A 23,976-nucleotide genomic window follows, 5' to 3' on the forward strand; every position below is an offset into this window, starting at 1 on the left:
CTTAAAATAAGGTGGGCTATTTGAGGTGATTTGTAAAAATGTACTATGATACAAAATATTCGCCCACTAAAAATTTAAAACCCCTTCATTTCGCCAAGGGGCAAACATTCGCTCCTAAAATTATCCTTGGTCTTGGAACCCCAGTGGTCTCTCGCAAGCTGAACATTAATAGCAGGCAGAACCATCACTTGTACTTGTGCATACAATACCGTCACCTCCATGTTTGTATGAAGCCCAAGTTGATAAATAAAGCTGGTAGCCTAGGAGTTGCAGCATCCTCGCTATAATACTAGCACTCATCACACATGTTTACTCCTCACACTAAGCATTATATAAAAAAAATTGTAGATAAATGTGAGAAAAATCTAATTTTATAAGCCGAAGGATGGAATTGTGTCCCATATAATATACCCGTTGATTATACCCATCTAGTCTCAACATTGAAACCCCCTAATTCCAAAATTTAATATACAACACCTATAACCTGATTAGATACTTGAAATTTCATGCTTTTATAAGTTTTTTCCTACATTTGTTAATAGCTAGGTATGGCATACTTATAGAAATTTTTGTACTGGCATAAATTTTCTTTAAAAGCAGTCAAAATATCTACTTTCACCGGTGGTAGATTGATACTGCTGTACCTAGTCTTAGAAAGTCATATACATATGAGAAATGTATGATGACGATATAAGTTTATGAGGTAATACAATATTTAACTTGCAAAATATATATGTATATTGATACGAAAATGTACAAACTTAAAAGTACTTTGCAAAATGAATCAATTTATTGTACTAACTAAGATTACATTAAAAGGTTAATCCTTTAATCATAATTAGATTGCAATAATTAAAATATTTAGCAATAAAACGTAAACAAGTTAGTGAAAGAAAATCATAATTTTTAGAGGAGCTAGCAACTTCTACCAAAATACATTTCTACCTACATATCCAATAAATTTCCGCTTGTTGATTACTTTGTGAGACAAGGAGGATGAAGAATTCAAAAAACCAAGTACGGTAGTTATGAGAATTAATTATTAACAAAGAAAACATCCAAAAAAGAAGAATACACCCTAGTGAAGCAAGGTGCACCTAGATAAGGAGGGCATAGTGCAACACAATATCATTTAGTTTTGTAGTTGTGAAGACTAGCATTGAACTAAATGTTTTTAGTTTTCTAATATTTAGCAGTATGTCAAAAGAGAATCTCTTTCTAGACTTATGTTCATGCATGTGCATTTAAATATTATTTCTTTATATCTTTTAGGAATTTGCATCATTAGATTATGGTTTTGACCTTGTCAAGCATAAGGTAATGAAAGTATATAAATCTATAAAAGGAAGGGTCGTTCATCATCAAATTAGGTCATTCCAATCACAAATCACATATTCCAAGGCTTTTATTACATTAAGTTTTAGTTTCTCATCTTAATCATTAGTGCAGTTTAATTCTCTTAGTTATTTTAAAGTAATTTTTTTTTTTCATCATGTTTTTCTTCTATGATATTCATTCGTCCATAACAATTGGTATGAGAGAAGTCAATAAAGGATTGTTGCTTAAACATTTTTATTTTATCTTATCCATTCTAGTTAGGCCTTTGTAGGTCAACTCTACATTCCAACAATAATTATTTTCCCAACTACTTCTATTCTTTAGGATGCACCAGTTATGTAACCAAATCACAAATAGAAGAAAAGATAATTCAAAAACTTGAAAATAAGCCCATTCGAGGGTGAAACCTCCTTTTACATCACATAAATGAATAATTCTTGGATGATTCAAATGACAAGACATTGATATATATATATAGGATTTTGAAGGGTAAAATTATAATTAGGTCCTACATAACAGTAATAATGTAAAGGCTCAATAATAACAATAGTAGGCTTCTATGGGGCACAAAAATAATAATATGAGGGGTACTCAAGTATTATAGCGACATAAAATTTCCCTCTCCTTAAATAAAGTATTTTCCTCAACACTTGAGCAGTTTTAGATGCTTCTGTATGAAATCCTCACCCTCCCATGTGGAATCTTCAATAGATAATTTCTTCCACTTAATGAGATACTTTGAAATTGGTCAATTTCATAGTTGTTGGATTCTTGTTTTCGTTATTTATTTAGGACCCAATATGATTTTTCCTTCCTCATCAAGTTCTATAAATACTTTATGAGCTGGGAGATTGTCACCAATAACCTTCTCTAAGCATGAAATATGGAAAACTAGGTGTACTCATGAAGATGTAGTAAGCTCCAATGTGTATGCCATGGTACCAATTTTTTGCAACACTCTATAAGGAACATAGTTTTTGAGTGATAATTTATTATCATTCTTAGGTTGCTTGAGGGATATTTGTTTGAATGGTTGTAGTCATAAAATTACCCAATTTCCTTCATCAAAACTTCTTTCACTGTGATGTTGATCTGCCTATTGTTTTCATTTTTCCCATAATCAAGTTATCCTTTGAGAGTTTGAGAATTTATTGTTGATGCTCGATGTGATCTTCTACTACTTCAACCTTATAATTGTCCCTTAAAGAGAATGTGATGAAAGGTGGATACTATGCATAAATCACAATAAATGGGATCATTTTTGTTGTGGTATGGAAGGAAGTGTTATACCACCATTTTACTGGAGGTAATCACTTTAAGAATTGTGTTTGTTTATCAGATACAAATAAACGAAGATATCCTTCCAAACATTTGTTCACTATCTTAGTTTTCCCATCAGGATGATAAGATGAGCTATGAGCTAATTGAGTACTAAGACAAAAATAATTATATCCAAAAATTTCTATTGAAAATATGATATCTCTTTCACTTACAATAATCTTTGGACTTCCATGTGGATTTTCAATTATTTCCACAAACGTAGTAGTCACTGTACTGGCATTGAAAGCAAAAAATAGTGCACAAAAGTGTTCATTCTTGGTAAGTCTATCAATTATCACCATGATGACACTCTTTCCTTCAGATTTGGGTAAAATTTTGATAAAATCCATTGAGACCTCCACCCAACACTAAATTGGAATAGCTAATTCTTTTAAAGGACCCAAGGTATTAAGTATCCCCACTTTATTTTCTTAGAAAACCAAAAATTTTGAATATCAAATTTAAGGCCATCCCAAAATAACTCCTCTTTGACCCTATGGTATGTTCTTAAAACTCCTGAGTTCCTTCTTATAGGAGAGACATGAAATTTCATAAGAACCTTTAGTTTAAGTTGGGAATTCTTATATCGATATAAGTGATATATGTACCATAGTGAATCATTTTTCGAGATAAATGAATCAAATGCATTGGGATCTTGTTGTAACTTTTGAATTAATGCCTAATCCTATTCATCTTTCTTCCATTCATTCTTTTCTTAAGTTATCTAATCAAGTTAAATAATAGAAATGAACCTTCTTTTTTAAATTGAACCTACGTACAGATCTATAAAAGATGATTTAAACATAACAATAGTTGCAGACTTCAATCATACCCAAATCATCATATTTACAGACTACAACATATGCCAGTTATTTAGATATCTAATCAAACCACATAAAGATAATTCACTTCAAGCCTTAAGAGCTGGATACATCGTTAAATCTTGTCCTTGATCAAGCTCTAAGTTTCTTCCTCGGTTCAGATCAAGCACGACACCATAAGCTAATAACCTTCTTATTAGATCTCACACTATATCAGATATTCGATACTTGCACACCTTGGCCTAATGATCTTCTCCTCCTTTTATAGTTTTAGGCCTTTCTCAATACCATGGTCCAAAACCACTTAGGACCAATATCTTGGACCAAATACCTGGGGTCAATACCTCGGACCCAATACCTTGGACCAATACCATGGATCAAAATACCATGGAACAAATACTTCGGACCAAACATTTAGTTTTCCAAGGTATACGCGCTTTTACTTTTCTGAAATTGCATGTGTATGTATACGCGACTTGTATACAGTGAACCCGCGTGTATACGCAGCTTGGTCAATGGTGAACTTTCGTATACCTCTCTTTCTTCATTCTGTGTAATCTAATCTGTAATTCTGTGTTTTTAACTTGCAGTATTGTGATTTATTATCTGAGTGAGTTACTTTCTGAATTGATTCCTTGAAGTTGCCCTGCATTTCATCACATTTGTCATGCATTCTATCACATCTGATATCTCTTCTGTAGATTCATCTAGTTACCATATACAAGAGAGTTGTTTTGCTACAAGAGGGTTGCCATCAAGTTCAATACATAAATCATAATGACAACAATCTCCCCCTTTGGACTTGATGGCAACATCCATACCAACATCCATACCATGTCACTCTCCCCTTTTGACATCAAGGGCAAAGGGTCATGCTCCCCCTAAGAGCATGCTGAATTCTCTGATGTGCTGAAGTGCTAATTGAGCTCCCATGATTGAGTCCATGCTCCCCCTTAGCATAAGCAAAGTCTGCAAAAAGATGTTCTAAGAGAAGAACATGATTCTATACATATATCACAAATGACCTACCTATCACCAATGACTCATACATGCATCCTTCTCCCATCCAAGTGGGGATATACCAAATTTGACTCATCCACCCAACCAAGTGGGGATATATCAATTGTTTATGCAAGTCAAAAACAAGAAACATTAGATTATTCATCCCATGCATAGTGAGGTTACAAATTAGGTCTTTTCATGTCTGTTACATTAAAATATATACATGACATATATAATAGAGACCAAATGTCTTAAACAAAACCATTATAGTCATCAACAACTATCATCAACAGCATTTGTCAACAACATCCAGGCCAGAAACCTGTATATGTCCATCAATAGTTCCCAAAATATCATCAACCATGTTCTCCCCCTGAACTTGTGCCACCTATTCACTGTCAGATATGATCATTGCATATGTTAGTAAGAGATATCAAAGCATGATCATCAATCAGATATACATAAAGTGATCAATAACACTATGAGTACCAATATATTAGTAGAGTGAAATCATCATCAAATAGAGCAGATAATTGTCAGACCCATAATAGACCGCCTTTTTCCTAAGTTTGGCCCAATGTTTTTCTTCAAACCAACATATACGTGCCTGTGTCCACATAAAATCACGTATGTACATGAATACACTTCAAGAAACTCATGTATAACCAATTTTCCCTAAAAAATAGGATTTAACAGCAGGATGATGTGGAAACTACTCCCAACTTTTGTCTGAGATATTCAAATGTCTCTCTAGGTAGTGGTTTAGTGAATATATCAACATCCTGTTCTCTGGAGGGAACATACTCCAATTTGACTTTTTGTTCAAACACTTGTTCACCTAGGAAATGATATTTGATCGATATGTGTTTGGTCTTGGAGTGCATGACTGGATTTTTTGAAATACTCATGGCACTTGTATTATCACATAGAATGGAGATGGGCAGAGTACATTTGATCTGAATATCTTGCAAGGTTTTCATCATCCAAAGTAATTGTGTGCAGTAAGATGCAACAACCACGTATTCTACTTCAGTTGTAGATAATGCAATTGAACTTTGTTTCTTGTTGAACCAAGACACCAACCTAGAAACCATATAGAATGCACCACCACTAGTACTTTTACTGTCATCAACACTTCCTGCCCAATCTGCATCTATATATGCATGAAGTGTAAGATCAATATCTCTAGGATACCATAAACCAATGTTTTGTGTTCCTTGAAGATATTTGAAGATCCTTTTTAGTTCCTGAAGGTGAGATTCCTTTGGATTTTCTTGGAATCTTCCAACTATTCCCACTGCATGCATGATGTCCGGTTAGGTACCTGTTAGATAAAGTAGACTTCCAATCATGGATCTGTAAGTTGGTTGATGTACCGCTATAGATTCATCATTTGAGCTGAGACTACATCCTGTTACCGTTGGAGTACATATTGGTTTAGAATCTTCCATGCCATACTTTTTCAGGATCTATTTGAGATATTTGGTTTGTGAGAGAAAAATACCATATTGATTTTGCTGAACTTGTAGACCAAGAAAGTAGGTAAGCTCACCAAGCAAGGACATTTCAAATTCTTGTTGCATTACTGAAGCAAAATTATAACTCATGGATTCTTCATTGCTACCAAAAAAGATGTCATCAACATACACAACAATTATTATCAATTTATCATTGTCCATCTTTGTATATAGATTGTTGTTTGCTGATCCCTTTGAAAAACCATGTTGGTGGAGATATTTGTTCAGACAGTAATACCATGCCCTTGGAGCCTGTTTTAGACCATAGAGATCTTTCCTGAGTTTGCATACAAGTTTTACATCATTTCCAAGAATGAATCCTTCTGGTTGTTCAATATAGATTTCTTCTTCTAAGTCTCCATTAAGAAAGGCAGATTTTACATCCATTTGGTATGCTTTGAATTTCTGAAAGCTAGAAAGAGAAAGAAACATTTATGGCTTCAAGTCTAGCAATAGGTCCAAAAGTTTCTTCAAATTCTATACCTTCCTGTTGAGCATATCCTTTACAAACAAGTCTGGCCTTGTTTCTAATAACTTCTCCATTTTCTTTCATTGAATATCCATTTAGTTCTTATGATATTCTTACCATGAGGTCTAGGAACTAATTCCCAAGTATTATTCTTTTCAATTTTTTCAAGTTCTTCATTCATGGCCTTGACCCAACATTCATCTTTGCATGCTTCATTTACATTTTGAGGTTCATTTGAAGATAATAATGCTGGATATCTTGAAGCTTCGGCAATGGTTATTCTAGTCTGCACACCTACCTCATTTTCTCCTAAGATTTGAGCTTCTGGATGATTTTTCTAAACATTCCTGGATGGAGTCTTTTGTTCTATCATTATCTCTTCTTCTGGTGCTTCATTGGTTTCTTCTTTAGAATCAGTGTGACTTGATGTGGGAAAATGATCCTCATCTTCTTCATTGTCATAATCTTTAGTTTTTAACTATTTTGGATTTTTGCATGCCTCACCAACCACAACATCAATACTTTCAATATTTTTCCCAAGTATTTTATTGTAACATTTATATCCTTTACTTCAGGAAGAGTAGCCAAGAAGAATACCTTCATCTGCTCTGGGTTCAAACTTACCAAGATTTTCATCAGTCCTTTTGATGTAACATTTTCTTCCAAAAACTTTGAAGTATTTTACAGTCGGAGTCTTACCATACCAAAGTTTATGTGGAGTTTGAGTTTTGTTTACCCGAACATTTGCTTTATTTAGAATAGTGATGACGACGAATGCAGCTTCACTCCAGAAGGTTGCAGGAGTTCTAGATTCATCTAGCATAGGACGAGCCATTTGTTGAAGAATTCTGTTAATCCTTTCTACCACTCCATTTTGTTGAGGAGTCCTTGCGGTGGAGAAATGCCTTTTTATTCAATGTTGTTCACAAAAGTCAAAGAATTTGTGTGAGGTAAATTCCCCTCCTCAATTAGATCTGAGGCATTTGATTTTGCAATCTGATTCATTTTCAACCAAGCTTTGAATGCTTTGAACTTTTCAAATGCTCCATCTTTATGCTTTAGAAGACCTATCCAACACATTCTAGAAAATAATCAATGAATAATATAAAGTATTCTTCTCCACGAGGCGACTTTTTCTTTGATGGTCCACATAAATCAGTATAAACGAGTTCAAGAGGCTTACTAGCTGACCCTTCCTTTTCGAAGAATTGAGATCTAGTTTTCTTACCAACTTGACATGATTTGCATATAGTATTTTCAGGAGTGTTGATATTTGGAAGATCATGAGTAGCCTAGAATCTGCATGCTTTTCTTATTTGATAAAAGATTAGATGTCCCAATCTTTTGTGCCATAGCTAGTTTTCATCATTTTTGCTTAGATAGCACTGTTGTTGTCCTCCTTTGAGTATGTATAGGTTGTTTGGAGTTCTTGTTCATTTAATCACGGTTTCTCATGTATCAAGCTCATGAACAACACATCCATTTGATCGAAACACTACTTCATTTCCTTGATCACACATTTGACTCACACTCAATAGATTATGCTTTAAGTGATCAACGTACATAACATTCCCAACTTTAACTTTTTCTTTCAAGAAAATAGAGCCTTTACCTTTTATGACAACAAGAGTGTCGTTTCCAAATGAGACAATCTTTTCCTTTTCTAAGGAATTATATGAGTGTAATTTTTCTCTGTCACCTGTCATGTGTTTTGAGCATCCACTGTCGATGTACCACTAGTTTTGTTGTCCTTTTGCATACAAGGCTATACCACATATTTCTATTTATAGTTCTTTCTTTCTCCATATTTTGGGATTTAATGGAGTTTCATCTTTTTGAGCTATTTGCTGAAATTTACTCCTGCATTCAGATTCTTCATGGTCAAAGTTGTTACAGATTGAGCATTCTATTTCATTTTCAAGAAGAGAAAATTTATTATAGGAAATTTTCTTGATCTCTGTCACATTCCTTCGATTTAGTGCTTCTCTAATCATGATAATTTTGTAAGAAACACAGTGAGCAACTTTGTGTGCAAAATTGTGACATGAGAAACAATGACCATTAAAGAAGTTCCTGCGATTATCGAATCTACTGACCTGTTGATTGTATTTGAAGTTCCTCCTACTAACTTGTTGATTGATATTATTTGAAGCAAATTGAGTATGATTTACCTAAGGTTGATTGTGACTTCTGTTCATCCTTGAAGTAAATTGAGCCTGATTCACCTAGTGATCTGCTTTATGCCTTTGCTAACGATTTTTGAACTATTCACTGCTCTTTGCTGCATCACGATAGCTTTTAGTGGAGGTCAACAACTTCTGTGATTGAGATGTTTCTTCAGTATATCCAAGACCTGTCTTTACCAGAGGAGAGAACTACACTTTGATAATTTCATTTAAGGTTTCTGACCTTTAGAAAATCTAATATTGAGGGCTTTTGTTTTTTCAAGATCCTTTCTTAGACCCACAATTTCACATTTTAGCTTTTCATTGTGATTTTCTCTTTTAGCAAGTTGGTATGTCAAGGTATCTATAAGCATATTCTTTTCTTCTAAACAGATTTTGAGTTTAGAGATTTCTTCATACAAGTCATCTTCATCTAAAGCATCCAAAAAATCATCTTCTTCATAAGCCATCAAAAGTCTATAGTCATTATTGTTTTCATCTTCATCACCATTTGATAAACCATCACTATCTTCGTGGGTATAGTAGCTCTTTTTACTTACACTTTGTTTTCTATTCCATTTTGCTGTTTCCTTCCCTTTATCATTTTTATCTTTATGAGGACATTTGGTAGCACAATAGCTGACACTACCACAGGCAAAACATTTGAAAGGTAGTTTACCTCTGAATCTACTGGAATGCCATTGAAGATTCTTGACAAAGTTCACTTCCTCTTCTTCTTCTCAAATATGTCCTGATTCATTGAGTTCTTCTCCTCTTTTTGCTAAAGCTTTAAACGCGGCTTCTCTCATATCTGATGGACCTCCTTTTCTCATCTCAAAAGCAGTTAAGATTCCGTGAAGCTATGTCATAGTAAGAGTCTGTAGATCCTACTTTTATTATATGGCAGATACTTTTTATTCAAATTTAGCAGATAAGGATCTTAAAACTTTTTCAACTAAGGTAACTTCCTTTATCTCTTCGCCCAGATTCTTCATGCAATTAACAATCTCATTTATATGTAAGAACTAGTTACACTTTCATCATTGTGCATCTTGAGACTTTCATATTGAATTCTGAGAGTTTGTAGTTTAGCATGTTTTACATGAGAGTCTCCTTCGTAGCTTAGAATGATTTTGTCCCATATTTCTTTGGCTGATTTGAGTTGCATAACTTTGAAAAACTTTGATTGTGACAGACTTTCCAATAATGTATTGACAGCCTTGGCATTAGTTTCATATTTCATTTTACCTGCTGCATCTGAGGAATTGTTGATGGAAATGTATATCCTCCTTCCACGATTTCCCAGACATTTGTTCCAAGATATTGAAGATAGGTTGTGGCTCTTCCCTTCCAATAAACAAAGTTGCTCCCATCAAAGATTGGCAGTCTGATGGATCCCCCACTTTCTTGATTACTCATGATGATGGATCTTCCTTCAAGTGATCAAGCTTCCTCTGAAGGACCTTCTCTAATACAAATTATTGGAAATAATACTGAGAGGGGGGTGAATCACTATTATCAAAATGATAATTTTTCATTTCCATAATCAGATTCATATACGCTACTTTAGTTAAGGGAACTCACGTGTACACGCAACTGTGTTTTTTCCAACTAGCGTATATCCCACGAACTTATGATTCATTTAATTCATCATATATTGATCTTTAATCAATGCATCAGAACCATATAAATAGTAACCAGGTGTAGTGATAATAGAATAGATCATCACACATAAGAAATAGAGATGAACACTAAGATAAAAGGTGGAAACCCAATGTGGGTGAAAGCCATCTATTGTAATCATCTTTTTCTTCTTTTAATAATAAGAGAATTATGTTTAAAATTTTTGTACTCGTGCAGTCTTATACCAGTACACAGGCTTCTATCTATAGAAGGCTACAACCTTCTCTCATTCTCTAGCTTCTACTGGAAGGGAGATACAAACCCCTAGCTCTTGTAGTAGCTGATATGTTTACTAGTACGTAGGTGCTGGCCTACAGAATGCTACAACCTTCTCTTTCCTTCCAGGGACCACGTTTCATAAATTTTCAGACTGGATCCATCAACAACATCAATCAATCATCAAATATATCTGCATCAACCAATCTCCTTTTCAAACAACCCCAAGTAAATCAATCAATCACTATGATCATTCAGAATGTTGTCACTAGAATATAGTAACCAAAACCCAAGCAATAACACAGAACACTGTAACAGAAAATAGAAGCAACTAAAACATATTTTATAAGGTATACGCTACTTTTATGTGTCGAACCTGCATGTGTACATGCTTTCCTCAAAGCGAACCAGCATACAGATATGCAAATCAAATTTATGAGGTAGACACTGTTTTGATAAACAGAACCAGCGTGTATATGCTTCTTTTCTAAAGTGAATCTGCGTACATATTTGTAAAAGATGATTTAAACATAACAATAGTTGCAGACTTCAATCATACCCAGATCATCATATTTACAGTCTACAACATGTGCCAGTGATTCAGATACATGATCAAACCACATAAAGATAATTCACTTCAAACCTTAAGATCCTGATACATCATTATATCTTGTCCTTCATCAAGTTCTAAAGTTCTTCCTCGATTCAAATCAAGCACGACACCATAAGCTAATAACCTGCATATTAGATCTCACACTATATCAAATATTCCATACTTGAACACCTTGGCCTAATGATCTTCTCCTCCTTTTATAGTTTTAGGCCTTTCTCAATACCATGGTTCAAAGCCACTTAGGACCAATACCTTGGACCAAATACCTGGGCTCAATACCTTGGACCCGATACCTTGGACCAATACCATGGATCAAAATACCATGGACCAAATACTTCAGACCAAACATTTAGTTTTCCAAGGTATACACAATTTTCCTTTTGTGAAAGTGTGTGCGTATGTATACACGACTTGTAAACAGTGAACTTGCATATACCTCTCTTCCCTCATTCTTTGTAATCTGATCTATAATTCTGTGTTCTTAACCTGCAATATTGTGATCTGTTATCTGATTGAGTTGCTTTCTGCACTGATTCCTTGAAGTTGCCCTACATTTCATCACATTTGTCATGCATTCTGTCACATTTGATATCTCTCCTATAGATTCATCTAGTTACCATATACAAGAGAGTTGTTCTACTACAAGTGGGTTGCCATCAAGTTCAATACATACATCATAATGCCAACACAAAGGCCTTACTTACTTCTAGATTCCAAAAAAGTGCATCTTTCTTCAGTAATGTTGTTATTGGTGTTGCTATTTTTCCATATTTCTTAAGAAAATTTTGATAATCCCTTGTCAACCCAAGAAATCCTCAAATATGCTTTAAGATTGTGCGAATTTTCCATTCCTTTATGGATTTAATATTGCTACGGTATCCTTTAACACCCTTGTGAGATACAATATGACACAAATATTCCATTTCTTGCACCTCAAAGAATATTTTTTTGGTTTTTGCATACAATGGTTCCTCCTCCAATATTTTGAATACCTTGTCAACACGTTGAACAAGATGTTTTCAAGACTTTTTGTAGAATATTATATCATAAAAAAATAATAACACAAATTTCTAAGTAAGGATTTGAAAATGGAATTCATCAAACCTTGAAATGTGGAAAATGCATTAGTAAGTCCAAAAGGCATGACCAAAAATTCGTAATGACCTTCATGATTCTAAATGTTTTTTTCGGAATGTCTTTTGTCTTCATTCTAATTACGCCGTAAGGCGTTTCCCTCTGAGATGAACTCCCTCAGATGCCTTTCTGTCTTAATGGTAGTCGTCGGATCTTTTGTTAGACGATTGAAATAAAATCAGCCGTCCAATTTAATAAGAAATATTTTAAAATATTAAGAAAACCGTTATCGAACCCGTCCTGACGCGTGGATATCAACGTTTGATGTAGAGGAGGGCGGGGATGTTGACGGAGGCGGGAACCTGCAGAGAAGCGTTAGTGCAGAGTTTTGTTAAGGAATATTACTCTGAACGCGGCACCATTCGAGCATCATTTGATTCTCACGGTCGAGAATCGTTTGGGGATATCTGAGGATGAAATTCTTGGGAGAGTAACAATTCCTGTGAATAACATAGACAAACGACTGGATGATAAGCCTGTGAATCCTCGATGGTTCAGACTTGACAACCCTGCTGTTGCTCCGGGGGAGGGAAAGTCGAAGAAGAAAGAAATGGAGTCCGCCAGTAGAATTTATCTGAGATTGTCTTTAGATGGGGGCTATCATGTGCTGGGCGAGCCTATTCACTACAGTGGCGATGTGAGGCCGACCGACGAGCGTCTCTGGAAGCCTAACATTGGTATTTTGCAGGTTGAGATCTTGCGCGCTCAGAACTTGCTTCCTACGAAGTGCAAAGATGGACGACACAGAATGGATGCTTACTGCGTTGCAAAATATGGACAGAAATGGGTTCGTACCAGGACTATGATTGATACCTTGAGTCCAAAATGGAATGTGCAATATACCTGGGAAGTTTATGATCCCTGTACAGTAATCACTGTTTGTGTTTTTGACGATTGCCATCTTCAAGGAGACGAAAAGTCTTCAGCATCCGTGAAAGATGCCGGGATCGGTAAGGTTCGAATCCGCCTTTCGACTCTCGAAACAGATCGCGTACACACGCATGCCTATCCTCTGTTGAGGTTTAATCCCTCAGGAGTCCTGAAGGTGGGCGAGCTTCATCTGGCTTTTCGTTTCTCCTGTTCGTCTCTGATGAACATGATGCTGATTTATACACAGACATTGCTGCCGAAGATGCATTATCTTTGTCCCCTTTCTCTAAGGCAGTTTGACCATTTGACATACCAGGCAATGCGGATAGTGGCAATGCAGCTGAGCCGAGCCGAGCCTCCTCTGAGGAGAGAAGTGGTGGAGTATATCATGGATGTGGATTCACATATGTGGAGCATGCGCCGCAGTAAGGCGGAATTCTTCCGCATAATGAATATCCTGGCTCCTCTCACAGCGGTAGGGCGATCGTTTAACGATATATGCCTCTGGAAAAACCCTGCAACCACCGTCCTGGTGCACATCCTCTTCATCCTCTTCTTGATTCTCATCTGGTACCCAGAGCTAATTCTTCCTACCGTCTTCCTCTGCATGTTCCTGATTGGCTTATGGCAATTTCGTTTCCGTCCACGGCACTCACTCGATATGGACACAAGCCTCTTCCAGGCCGGACTGGTTCATCCTGACGAAATCGGTGAAGAATTCAACACATTCCCCACTAGCAAAGCCTCTAACGTTGTGAGAATGAGATACGATCGAATCCGGGAGTTTGCTGGGCGAATACAGGCCATGGCGGGGGATATGGCTACTGAAGTAGAAAGGCTTCAAAATCTTCTGAGGTGGAGCGATCCACGAGCGACTACCATATTTGTCATATTTTGCTTGATAGCTGCCACAGTTCTCTATACCACGCCCTTCCAAACTGCAGTGGTTTTTGTTCTGTATCTCCTGCGCCATCCGAGGTTCCGCCACGGGCTTCCTTCTGCTCCTCTCAATTTCTTCAGGAGATTGCCTGCTCGTACCGATAGTCTGTTGTAAAAATAGCTTGGTCTTTCATGTCTGCTGAAGCTAGACCTCTGTTCTTTTAATTTAGCTTTTGTTCTGCGAATATACTATTCTAGTTGTGTATGTTTCTTTAATTTACATTTCCATGTTATTTCTTAACCGATGTAATTGACGATCTATCTATGATTTTATAGCTGCAACAGTGCAGAATTACCAGCATTCCTGTTCCGAGACTATGTCATCAAGGCTTTTCTCCTTCAGCTAATCTAATGTATTGGCACTTCCTCATGTTGTGTAGTGGAGGAGCTTGTAAATTTTCTTATAATCTAATTTCCTTCTGGAACTGCTGGAGAGTTGATGCGCTGTATAGCCAACTGTACCATATTTTTCAACACAGAAAATGGATGCTATTTCAGCTGTGCTCTCTTTTCCCTACATTACAGCTCCAGCTTTGGATACTATATAGGAGCCACCCGTGCTTCTGCCATAGTCTTTTCAGAAGATAAACCAATATTATGTTTCTTAACTGGACTGACTGCATTAATAACAAGTTAATTTGGTGTGGGAACGTGGTTGAATCTGATCAATATCTGAAATTTTTGATCTTTTTTAGATTTGTGATCTAGAAGAAATGCTTATGCCACAAGATTAGTAACTCTTTATTTGGTTTTTAAGAGATTTAAATTTGTAACCACAGAGAAGATCCTTCCACCAGAGAGACCACCACAGGATTACCATAGTCTCGGTTTATTATCCAAAACTAAGAAGAAAGTGGAAGACCACCACAGGATTACCATAGTCTCTGTTTATTATCCAAAACTAAGAAGAAACAGTTGTAAATTAAGGTTCAAACAAAATAGTTCAATCATAAGAAGAAGCAGTTGTAACTTAAGGTTCAAACAAAATAGTTCAATCACTTCATTTCGACTAAAATAGTTCAATCACTTTATTCCAACTATGATGCTTAAAGCGAATTCAATCACTTTACTTCAACTAGGATGCTTACAGTGACATCTGTGAAGTGGTTTGTGGAATTATGCAATTGATGTGAGTTATTTCTCCATCTCCATATTCTGTATGGCTGTGCAACACCATTGTATTAACTATTTCAGCATGTAAATATTTTGCATCACTGTGCAACACATATGCAACAACTATCGAGAAAGCAGGTCAGACTCCCTAAACTTCCCTGAGTTACCGTTTTGCATTGAACGAAACAAATCTTCAACCTGTAAACAGTGCTAAACATACCCTAACCCTCCCAGTATCCAGTTCAATTCTAAAGTCCTCACCAAACAGGATTTCATAAAACCTCTTCTTTTAATGAATCAAAATTTTGTAAGAAGTATCACATGTGTTTAATTTGAATTTGAGTGAATAAGAAAAATTTACTTTTGGAGTTTTGGTGTTTGGAATTGCTTTACAGTAGTCCCACTAATGTGCCCTCATTTTTTGCACAGTTTCTATTTCTATAAAATGACATGTTAATATTTTCTGATAAAGTTTCTATTTATGTAAAGTGGCATGTTGGTATGTTATAATAAAAAAAAAAAGTAAAGATGTCTTAATTCTTGCTGAATTAAATGAGAAAGATAAAAATTCCAAATAATATGTCTCAATTCTGGTTAAGTTTGTAAAATTTAGTTAAGTTAAAAAGATAAAAACTCCAAATAACATGCCTCAAATCTTGTTACGTCTATAAAATTAATTGATTGTTGATACTAGCTTAAAAATTAAGTTAATTCTTGTTAAGTCTGTAAAGTTTAGTTAAATTAAAAAAATAAAAACTCCAAATAACATGCCTCAAATCTTGTTAAGTCTATAAAATTGAGTGATTGTAAGAATGGTTGATACCAACTTAAAAATTAAGTTATAATGTCAAAATTAAGTTATAATGTCAACTAACTTGACCCAAATAAATTAAGCAGTAAAAAAACATTTAAAAACATTTCATCAATATAAAATTGTGCTAACCACATACACAAGAATTTCCCCCAAACTCATTCCATGGATAATATGAAAAAGAATTTAATATTTCACAGCTTTTAAACTGTCACTTGTCATGTAATTCCTATGGCTTTTACGCCATCCCTTGTCCCATACTCCACTTTTTTAAGGCATCCCTGGTCACAAAACCCGCCCTTCACTGATGTAGCAATACCATGGACAAGTTAAAAAGCATGGATGAATGTGTATACCTAGAACCATCCACTAGAGAGTAACAGAGATGTGTTACCATCTAGTGTGGGGATGACACTCTCAGCACCTTATCTATTTATTTTAGTAAAAGATACTAGCTTAAAAATTAAGTTAATTCTTGTTAAGTCTGTAAAGTTTAGTTAAATTAAAAAAATAAAAACTCCAAATAACATGCCTCAAATCTTGTTAAGTCTATAAAATTGAGTGATTGTAAGAATGGTTGATACCAACTTAAAAATTAAGTTATAATGTCAAAATTAAGTTATAATGTCAACTAACTTGACCCAAATAAATTAAGCAGTAAAAAAACATTTAAAAACATTTCATCAATATAAAATTGTGCTAACTACATACACAAGAATTTCCCCCCAAACTCATTCCATGGATAATATGAAAAAGAATTTAATATTTCACAGCTTTTAAACTGTAACTTGTCATGTAATTCCTATGGCTTTTACGCCATCCCTTGTCCCATACTCCACTTTTTTAAGGCATCCCTGGTCACAAAACCCGCCCTTTACTGATGTAGCAATACCATGGACAAGTTAAAAAGCATGGATGAAAAAAAGCATGGATGAATGTGTATACCTAGAACCATCCACTAGAGAGTAACAGAGATGTGTTACCATCTAGTGTGGGGATGACACTCTCAACACCTTATCTATTTATTTTAGTAAAAAGATTCTATGTAAATTTTCTTTCCCTTATAAAATATAAATTTTGATAAAATACATTGGGGGTTCATTCGAGGAAATTTTATTTTTTAGTTAAATTTCAAATCATATAATTCATAACTTTAAAAGGGTGCAAGAGAGGGATTCCAAAGTTTTATTTTATGAAGAATATCATTGTTCATTTAACTTTTTGTTTCAACGAGTTTTATTTTAGAATAAAGTTTTATTTTTATATTTGATATTAAAATTTAAATATATGAAAAAATTAATATTAAAAATTAAAATTTTTTAAGAAAAAACAATTTCTTTATATGGATTGGTTATGATGATGATAATGAATGGTAATGATGAAATGTAATGTATATAATTTGATAAACTTATTTATAAATATATATTGTATAGAGATTTGCTTTTTAAAAGATTTATAGGTGAATCTTTCATGCCTTTGCAGTCAATAAAAGGATAATTGTTGTCATCAAGCTTTTTACTCCCTAGGGGACGTGTTATCGCTGCTGCCGGGGTTCTATGCCTTGTTATTTCATTTTACATATTTCATGCACTAAACTACTTGTCGATCCGATGTAAGAGATGAGAATGTAGTCAATATCGCCACTTAAAATGCATGCAATCACATGCCCACCTCAGCTTTTGATCCACTAGAAGAGATGTCAATGTTATCAATATCGCCACTTGAAGTGCCCCACAACCACATGTCCACCTTAGCTGCATACTCGGGAGTCCCTTTAGGAACAACAACGACAATGCAAGTGAGAAGCTCTTCATCAACATGAGCCATAACGAAGATGAAAAAAACTTGGGATGTTCTGGGGAAGGGTTCGATAGTTCTAGGCTTGTCTTCGTCAATACATTGTCTAGTGGTAAATGAACTATGCTCACGGATAGATATAAGGTAACCATTTGAAAATATTTTTAAAGTTTAGATATGTGTGTTTCCCAATAAAATGAAACAATTGTCCAACAATGGTTATATCTTGCCCCTTTATAGATTTGAAAGTGTTATGACTTATGCATGAAGTTTTATGTTAACGTGAGTTTTGGACCATCGTTTTTTTTAAACCCAAGGTACTTTACAAAACATATAAGGGTTGTTCTTTGTATTTGTGGCTGGGAGACTTCATTAAAGATGATATTACTAATGCAAAACTATTTTGCTTTCATAAATGAGTATGATATCTGAGTTTTCACTTGTCATTTTCTTTTGTGATGAAGTTTGTGATATTTGAGTTTTCACTTGTCATTTTGTTTTGCGTTGAAGTTTGAATGTTGTATTCACCATTGATTATGATATTTACATTTTTACTTTTTATTTATTTTTAACTGAAGTTTGTTGGAATAATTTAATTTATATATTTTTGTAAGAGAAGTTAGTATTTCAACATGTTAATGGGCATGTTAGTTCATATTTGGTTTCTTGTTAGTTGACATTTGGTTGCATATTTGTTAGGTGTATCTTTGCACCTTATAGGGGAAATTGCCAGTATAGACTTTTAGTGAGTTATCTTGTATCATTTTTTTAATACTTTTTAGGTATGCTAAATGGTTTTATTAATCAGGTAATTAGAGTAATTTATAACTTTGTTGGTCTCATATGACATGGAATTAAATTAGTTGAATGATACCATTCAACTTACTATAGCTATGTTGCACTTCCTTTGGGGATAACAAGGACGAGGGGACAATTTTTCGGTGTGGCTATAACACACCCACAAATTTTCCAAGGGACGACATATATATATATATATATATATATATATATATATATATATATATATATATATATATATATATATATATATATATATCTGATTTTAAATTTTAAATTCACCATATGCATAAAGATTGTAACATACATCCTCTCACAACTACCCACTTTCATCGGCTTACTCGGGGTAAACATGAGATGAATGGCTACTATGATATGACTCAACCTCCTAGATGCCCTTAAGGAAATGCTTGTTGAGAATGCAACAAGATGATGGATCTTAGTGAAAAGAGTCGCCTTCACTACGTGGGCCCGCAGGCAAATTATGGCACAAGTTCTATTTTTGATCACAGTGTGGATGACCACAGTGTGGGTGATCACAGTGTGAGTGATCACAGTGTGGGTGATCACAGTTTGAGTGATCAAAGTCTATTTTTAGACTGGCTGTCAAAAATAGAAAAGTCAAATATTATTGTCTCATAATAATATTTGGACTATAAACTTGATCTTATTCTCTTTGAGCACTTTAGGATGAGCTATGGATGTGGTACATACAGATCCCAGAGGGAAATATGTGGTTACCTATGGGATGACTAATATTTGCATGCAGGACTTCAGTTAGAACTCAAGTGAGTTGAGTTTAGTGGACTGGAGGTGCAGTTGATGGAGTTGTGTTCAGTTTAACTTTGTTAAACTAGTTGTATTTAGTCTAACTGATCAATAGACTAGAGATGAGTTGGGTGAATTAGTTATTAATTAATTCACAAGTTATTAACTCATAATGCAACTATAGAATACATCAGTTAACTCAATTGCATGTCAGTGCATGTTCAGTTCAGCAGGGACAGGTGTTAGAGGATCAGATTGCTATGAGTGTGACTATAGTTGTGCATGATGATTTGCACAATCAGAGGGATTTAGTATGACAATGAATTGGCCAATATCAAGAATTGTAGTTTGTGCTCACGTCCAACAGAGTGTGAGTGATTATTTGCAGGTCAAATACAAGTTTGGTAAGCCATTCTCATCAGTTCTTGAGCAGGTATTGAGCTGGAGAGGCAGACAAGAAGTGGAATAGATTTGGAGATCAGATCTGAGTTGTATTGTGTGTAGCATGTGGAGATAGTACTGAGTACTTGTGAGGAGTATTGTACTATGTATTGTTACATGATTCAATCAATATAATATACAGATAATGTGGGGTTTTTAGCGAGATGCTTTCCCCCAGATACATACTGTGTTAATGAGTTTGATTGATGCTTCTATGTGTACCTGTGAATGTTTCTGCTTCTGTAAATTAATGATCAACGTAGAGGAGATTATGTATTATACATGTTCCGCTTATAATTGTATGATCAGGATAATCTCTGTGAATATGTGTTAAATTATTCAAAATTTCTACAACCTCACTATGATGCTAATTGCTCAATCCTTTGGTGATGGCTTCGATCCCTTAGCTTCTAGGCTCGCTCCATGCTTATGCCTTACATCTGAATACTTGCAAGAGAGATCAAAGGACAATACGAGATACCAGAGCATACATAATATATATCAAACATTAACTACTTGATAGATCAAGGAATATCAAGCTAAATGCATAAATATTTAGACATTGATGGAAAGTGAACATTAGATGTATATATTAATGAATAGAAAATGGGAAGCATACAACCATTGCCTTGATGTTGGAGACCTCCTTTTGGTGGATGTCCAAGTCCAAGCCAATACTCTTTAATCACTCCTTCTCCAAGTTAGATGGGCAACATTTAGGCATAATCTCATCATAGGAATGCAGGATATCGATGACCAACCATTTGGGAATGGAGGGGATTTGATTTATAGGAAAGGAGAGGGAGTTAGGGATCCAAAAAAGAGGGAGGAAGGTCCACATCTCAAGGTGAAGGCCCTTAAAGGTAAGCTAAGGAGCTCCAAATGAGAGAGCTCAACCATATCTCTACCCAACAACATCTAGCTCGTTGATTCTCAAAGTTTCCAGCATACGAAGATTCTCCTCCATTTTGAGAAAACCTGCCAGAAGAGGTTCAACACACGTTTTCATATCAAAACCCGCGTTGGCAGAGCTAGGTCAAAGAATTGAAACCTGCCATCAACACAGGCAAGCAGTGGAGCAAAGAGTGTTGGCCCTGAAATTTAGGGTTTCAGTCAACCTTTTCCATAATTGACTTGGGGCAGTTTTTCTTCCATTCTTCGGGGATGTTTCAGTATGTGTTTCATGATGAGTACACTACACAGTTGTCAATATTTTGGCATTTTGGGATGTGTAACAGGAAGTGAATAGGAGGTGTGACAAAATACTATGTAACAGATGCCCCCTAAAGCATGAAGAAAGCACAGGGAGTGATGGGTGAAATAATTTACAAGTCAAGGAAAGGACCAGAAAAACATCGTGAGGAGACCCACAATTCAAGCATATACATATACATATCTGACATCTATGACATAAACATGCCTAATGATACATGAATAGGCATCTAATAGTACATGAATCCACGGTATGGGTGCAACCATCCGAGTAAAAAGGATCATATATATGGACCCACGATATGGTCGCAGCCATCTATATAATCACGTGTACAATCATGAATAACTCACAACTCCACACAACCTAGGTTTTATTAGATGGAACCTAGGGTCTTGAGGTTTGTCCCGATTCGATCAATGTATGAATTCTAGCATGCGAATAGATGTGTCGAAGTTGAACATGATAGAAAACCACCTGATTACTGGTCAATGATGTAAACCATTAACATGCACGAGAGAAAACACCAATAATGAAAATGGCTCTCAAGGTATAATAAGAAAAATCCAAAAGTGTAGATAATGAAGATGAATTCAAACACTTGTAGAATAATTCGATCAAAAGCTAATAATGTAAACCTATTTTTGAATGTGAAGAACTTGCCATTGAGGCATGCAAGCTCCAACGTATTAGAAGTGAGTTTCTAGATCATCTTCTTGGATAATGAGCTGAAGTCGACAGGAAGTGATCTGTGAAAGGAGGGCCATAATGTATCCCACATCATTGATATGAAACAAAGGATATAGTAAAGTAGGTAAGTTTGATTCAGGACTGTGGCAGAAAGGTAAGACAATGTATAGGTCGTAAAAACTATAGATAGGACTTCTCTTGAACATATCGATGACACGAATCTAGAGTTTGGCACCATTTGACTCAACATGGGATCAGAGGTCATGATGACGAGGTAGTATAATCAGATGATAGGAAAAATGGATTTCCCAAACCCAGGAAGGCAAGTGATGAAGTGAGGATATCCCAAACCTGACATGAGCAATAAATAAGTGTCATGTTCAAGAGCGACACGCTTCCTTTACACAAAATATAAGAGATGTTCACCTTCATTTTTCCTCCAGTATTTCTAGTGAGTACACCATTATTTTTTATCACAAGCTTGAAGGGGATAACATATCCTTGCCATATAAGTTCATCCTTCAGATGAATCCATCGTAGTAAGTTTAACGAGTCCTAGCAAGGAGAAACTCGATCTTGTCATGATGACAAGTCTTACGTTGTTTAAGTTTTACGAGTTTGACGTAGGTAAAACTCAACATTTTTTTCATGTTTAGAGAGTTTGAAAAAGAGGTGAAAAAGAAAACTCCAAAGGTCCCTTTTCATAAATTGTCTCTTGAATCCAAAAAGGTAGAAAATGATATCCAAAAGAACCTCTTAGCCATGTTCGAATAAGGTATTCCTTTTTCATACAATAGTCTATCTCAGTGCGGAAAAGGGTTAAACTTATACTGAGTAGACATCACTTCATTTACTTGAACAAGTTCGAAACGACAAGTACTCGATGATCTCTTCATGTTTCGAGAGTCAGAAAAGAGCTTAAAGATGACTCCAAGGGGTTCTTTTTTCGTTTATTTTTATGAGTCCGAAAAAGTGATAAAACAAAACTCATTGAATTGGTCATAATTAATCACTGTCACCATGTTACATGACTTATCGTTGCACAAGTGAAACACACATTACCAATTTCGAGGAAAAATATTAAAATATATGTTGAATATGCCCTAATTTGGTAAAAATGTCATTTAAAAACTTATAAAATCTCAAAAAAGTAAATCATTTTCACCATTTTACCATTTTGTAAATCAGAGAGCATTTTTACCCTATTTTACCTCGATCTTCAAGTGAAGAGCACGATCAATCCCGAACACCATTCGTTGAGCCGTTTACTGTAGGTAAGAGATCTATCGCTTCCCTTTAATTTGGTTGTATTTTTATGCATTTTCATCCATAGAATAGGTTGCATGTAGGGCTTAGAAAAAATTCATTTCAAGGGAGATTGACATGGGTTTTACCCATCGGACCTATGCTGTTCACCCTGCTACCAACTGTGGCAGCGCAGAAAAATATATAGACAATCGCACTGGCACAAAGTTATGAATTTTTTGGAAAATCCTCCATGTTTAATGATTTATTTCTAGATTTGTTTCCATAGAAACTCATGAAATGTTGTTTGATGGATGTTTTATAGGTTAATCAACCAAAACTAGCAACCAAATGGAAAGAAGCAAGACACGGAGCCAAAGACCATCAAGCAACGCAGGACCCAAATTGCATTGCTTCCCTTCAAGACTATGGTTTACTAAAATTCTTCTGAATTCCTAGGATTAGGATCCAGGTAGAGTTATTACAACATTTTATTAGTTGGTGGGATGTGGATCACCAACTATTCATGATTGGGGACCAAGAACTCAAAATAAATGTTGTAGACATTTATTTCATTACTGGTTTTTCTAGAAAGGGACAACATATTCAGTTTTCTAGTTCTCGCACTAGAGGGAGAGCACGGATATGTTAATTGTGAGACACTGTCTAGGAACTTGAAAAACTAAAAGTGGGGAGATAGTTATAAAAACCATCACTAATCTCCCGCTACGAATAATCCTTCATACTATGGCCCAAATAGCTGGGGCTCAAGCATTGCATGAAGCAACAATGTATTATTTCCAAATGCCATTGATTGTCTAAGTCTCATAGTTTTCAATTGGTGTGAGGGTGTTTTGGTCAATATGAAGAGCCAATTTATGAAGTGCAAGTCAGGAGAGTTGAAACAATTCGGCTTCAGATACATCTTGGTGACATTCTTCTTGGAATGTGTGCCATTTTTTCAATATCAGTGGATAGAAGCAGATGCACCAATGCCCAAAGATCCATGGTTGATG

General features: G+C 35.2%; 1 protein-coding gene across 1 annotated transcript in view; it reads left to right on the forward strand.

Annotated features, from left to right (window-relative positions):
- Window positions 1-14,475, forward strand: part of LOC149247535 (FT-interacting protein 3-like) — a 41,671-nt gene extending 27,196 nt beyond the window's left edge. Inside the window, exon 3 of the mRNA XM_089444497.1 lies at window positions 12,615-14,475. Coding sequence (XP_089300623.1) covers window positions 12,615-14,202 — 1,588 coding nt within the window. The 3' untranslated portion in view covers window positions 14,203-14,475. The remainder of the gene's footprint in view (window positions 1-12,614) is intronic.
- The last annotated feature ends 9,501 nt before the right edge of the window (window positions 14,476-23,976 follow it).

The sequence above is a fragment of the Pinus tabuliformis genome, chromosome 7 (assembly GCF_031772625.1).
Source record: "Pinus tabuliformis cultivar Carrire ecotype Pingquan chromosome 7, CPIR1, whole genome shotgun sequence".
In the NCBI taxonomy this organism is placed as follows: Eukaryota; Viridiplantae; Streptophyta; class Pinopsida; order Pinales; family Pinaceae; genus Pinus; species Pinus tabuliformis.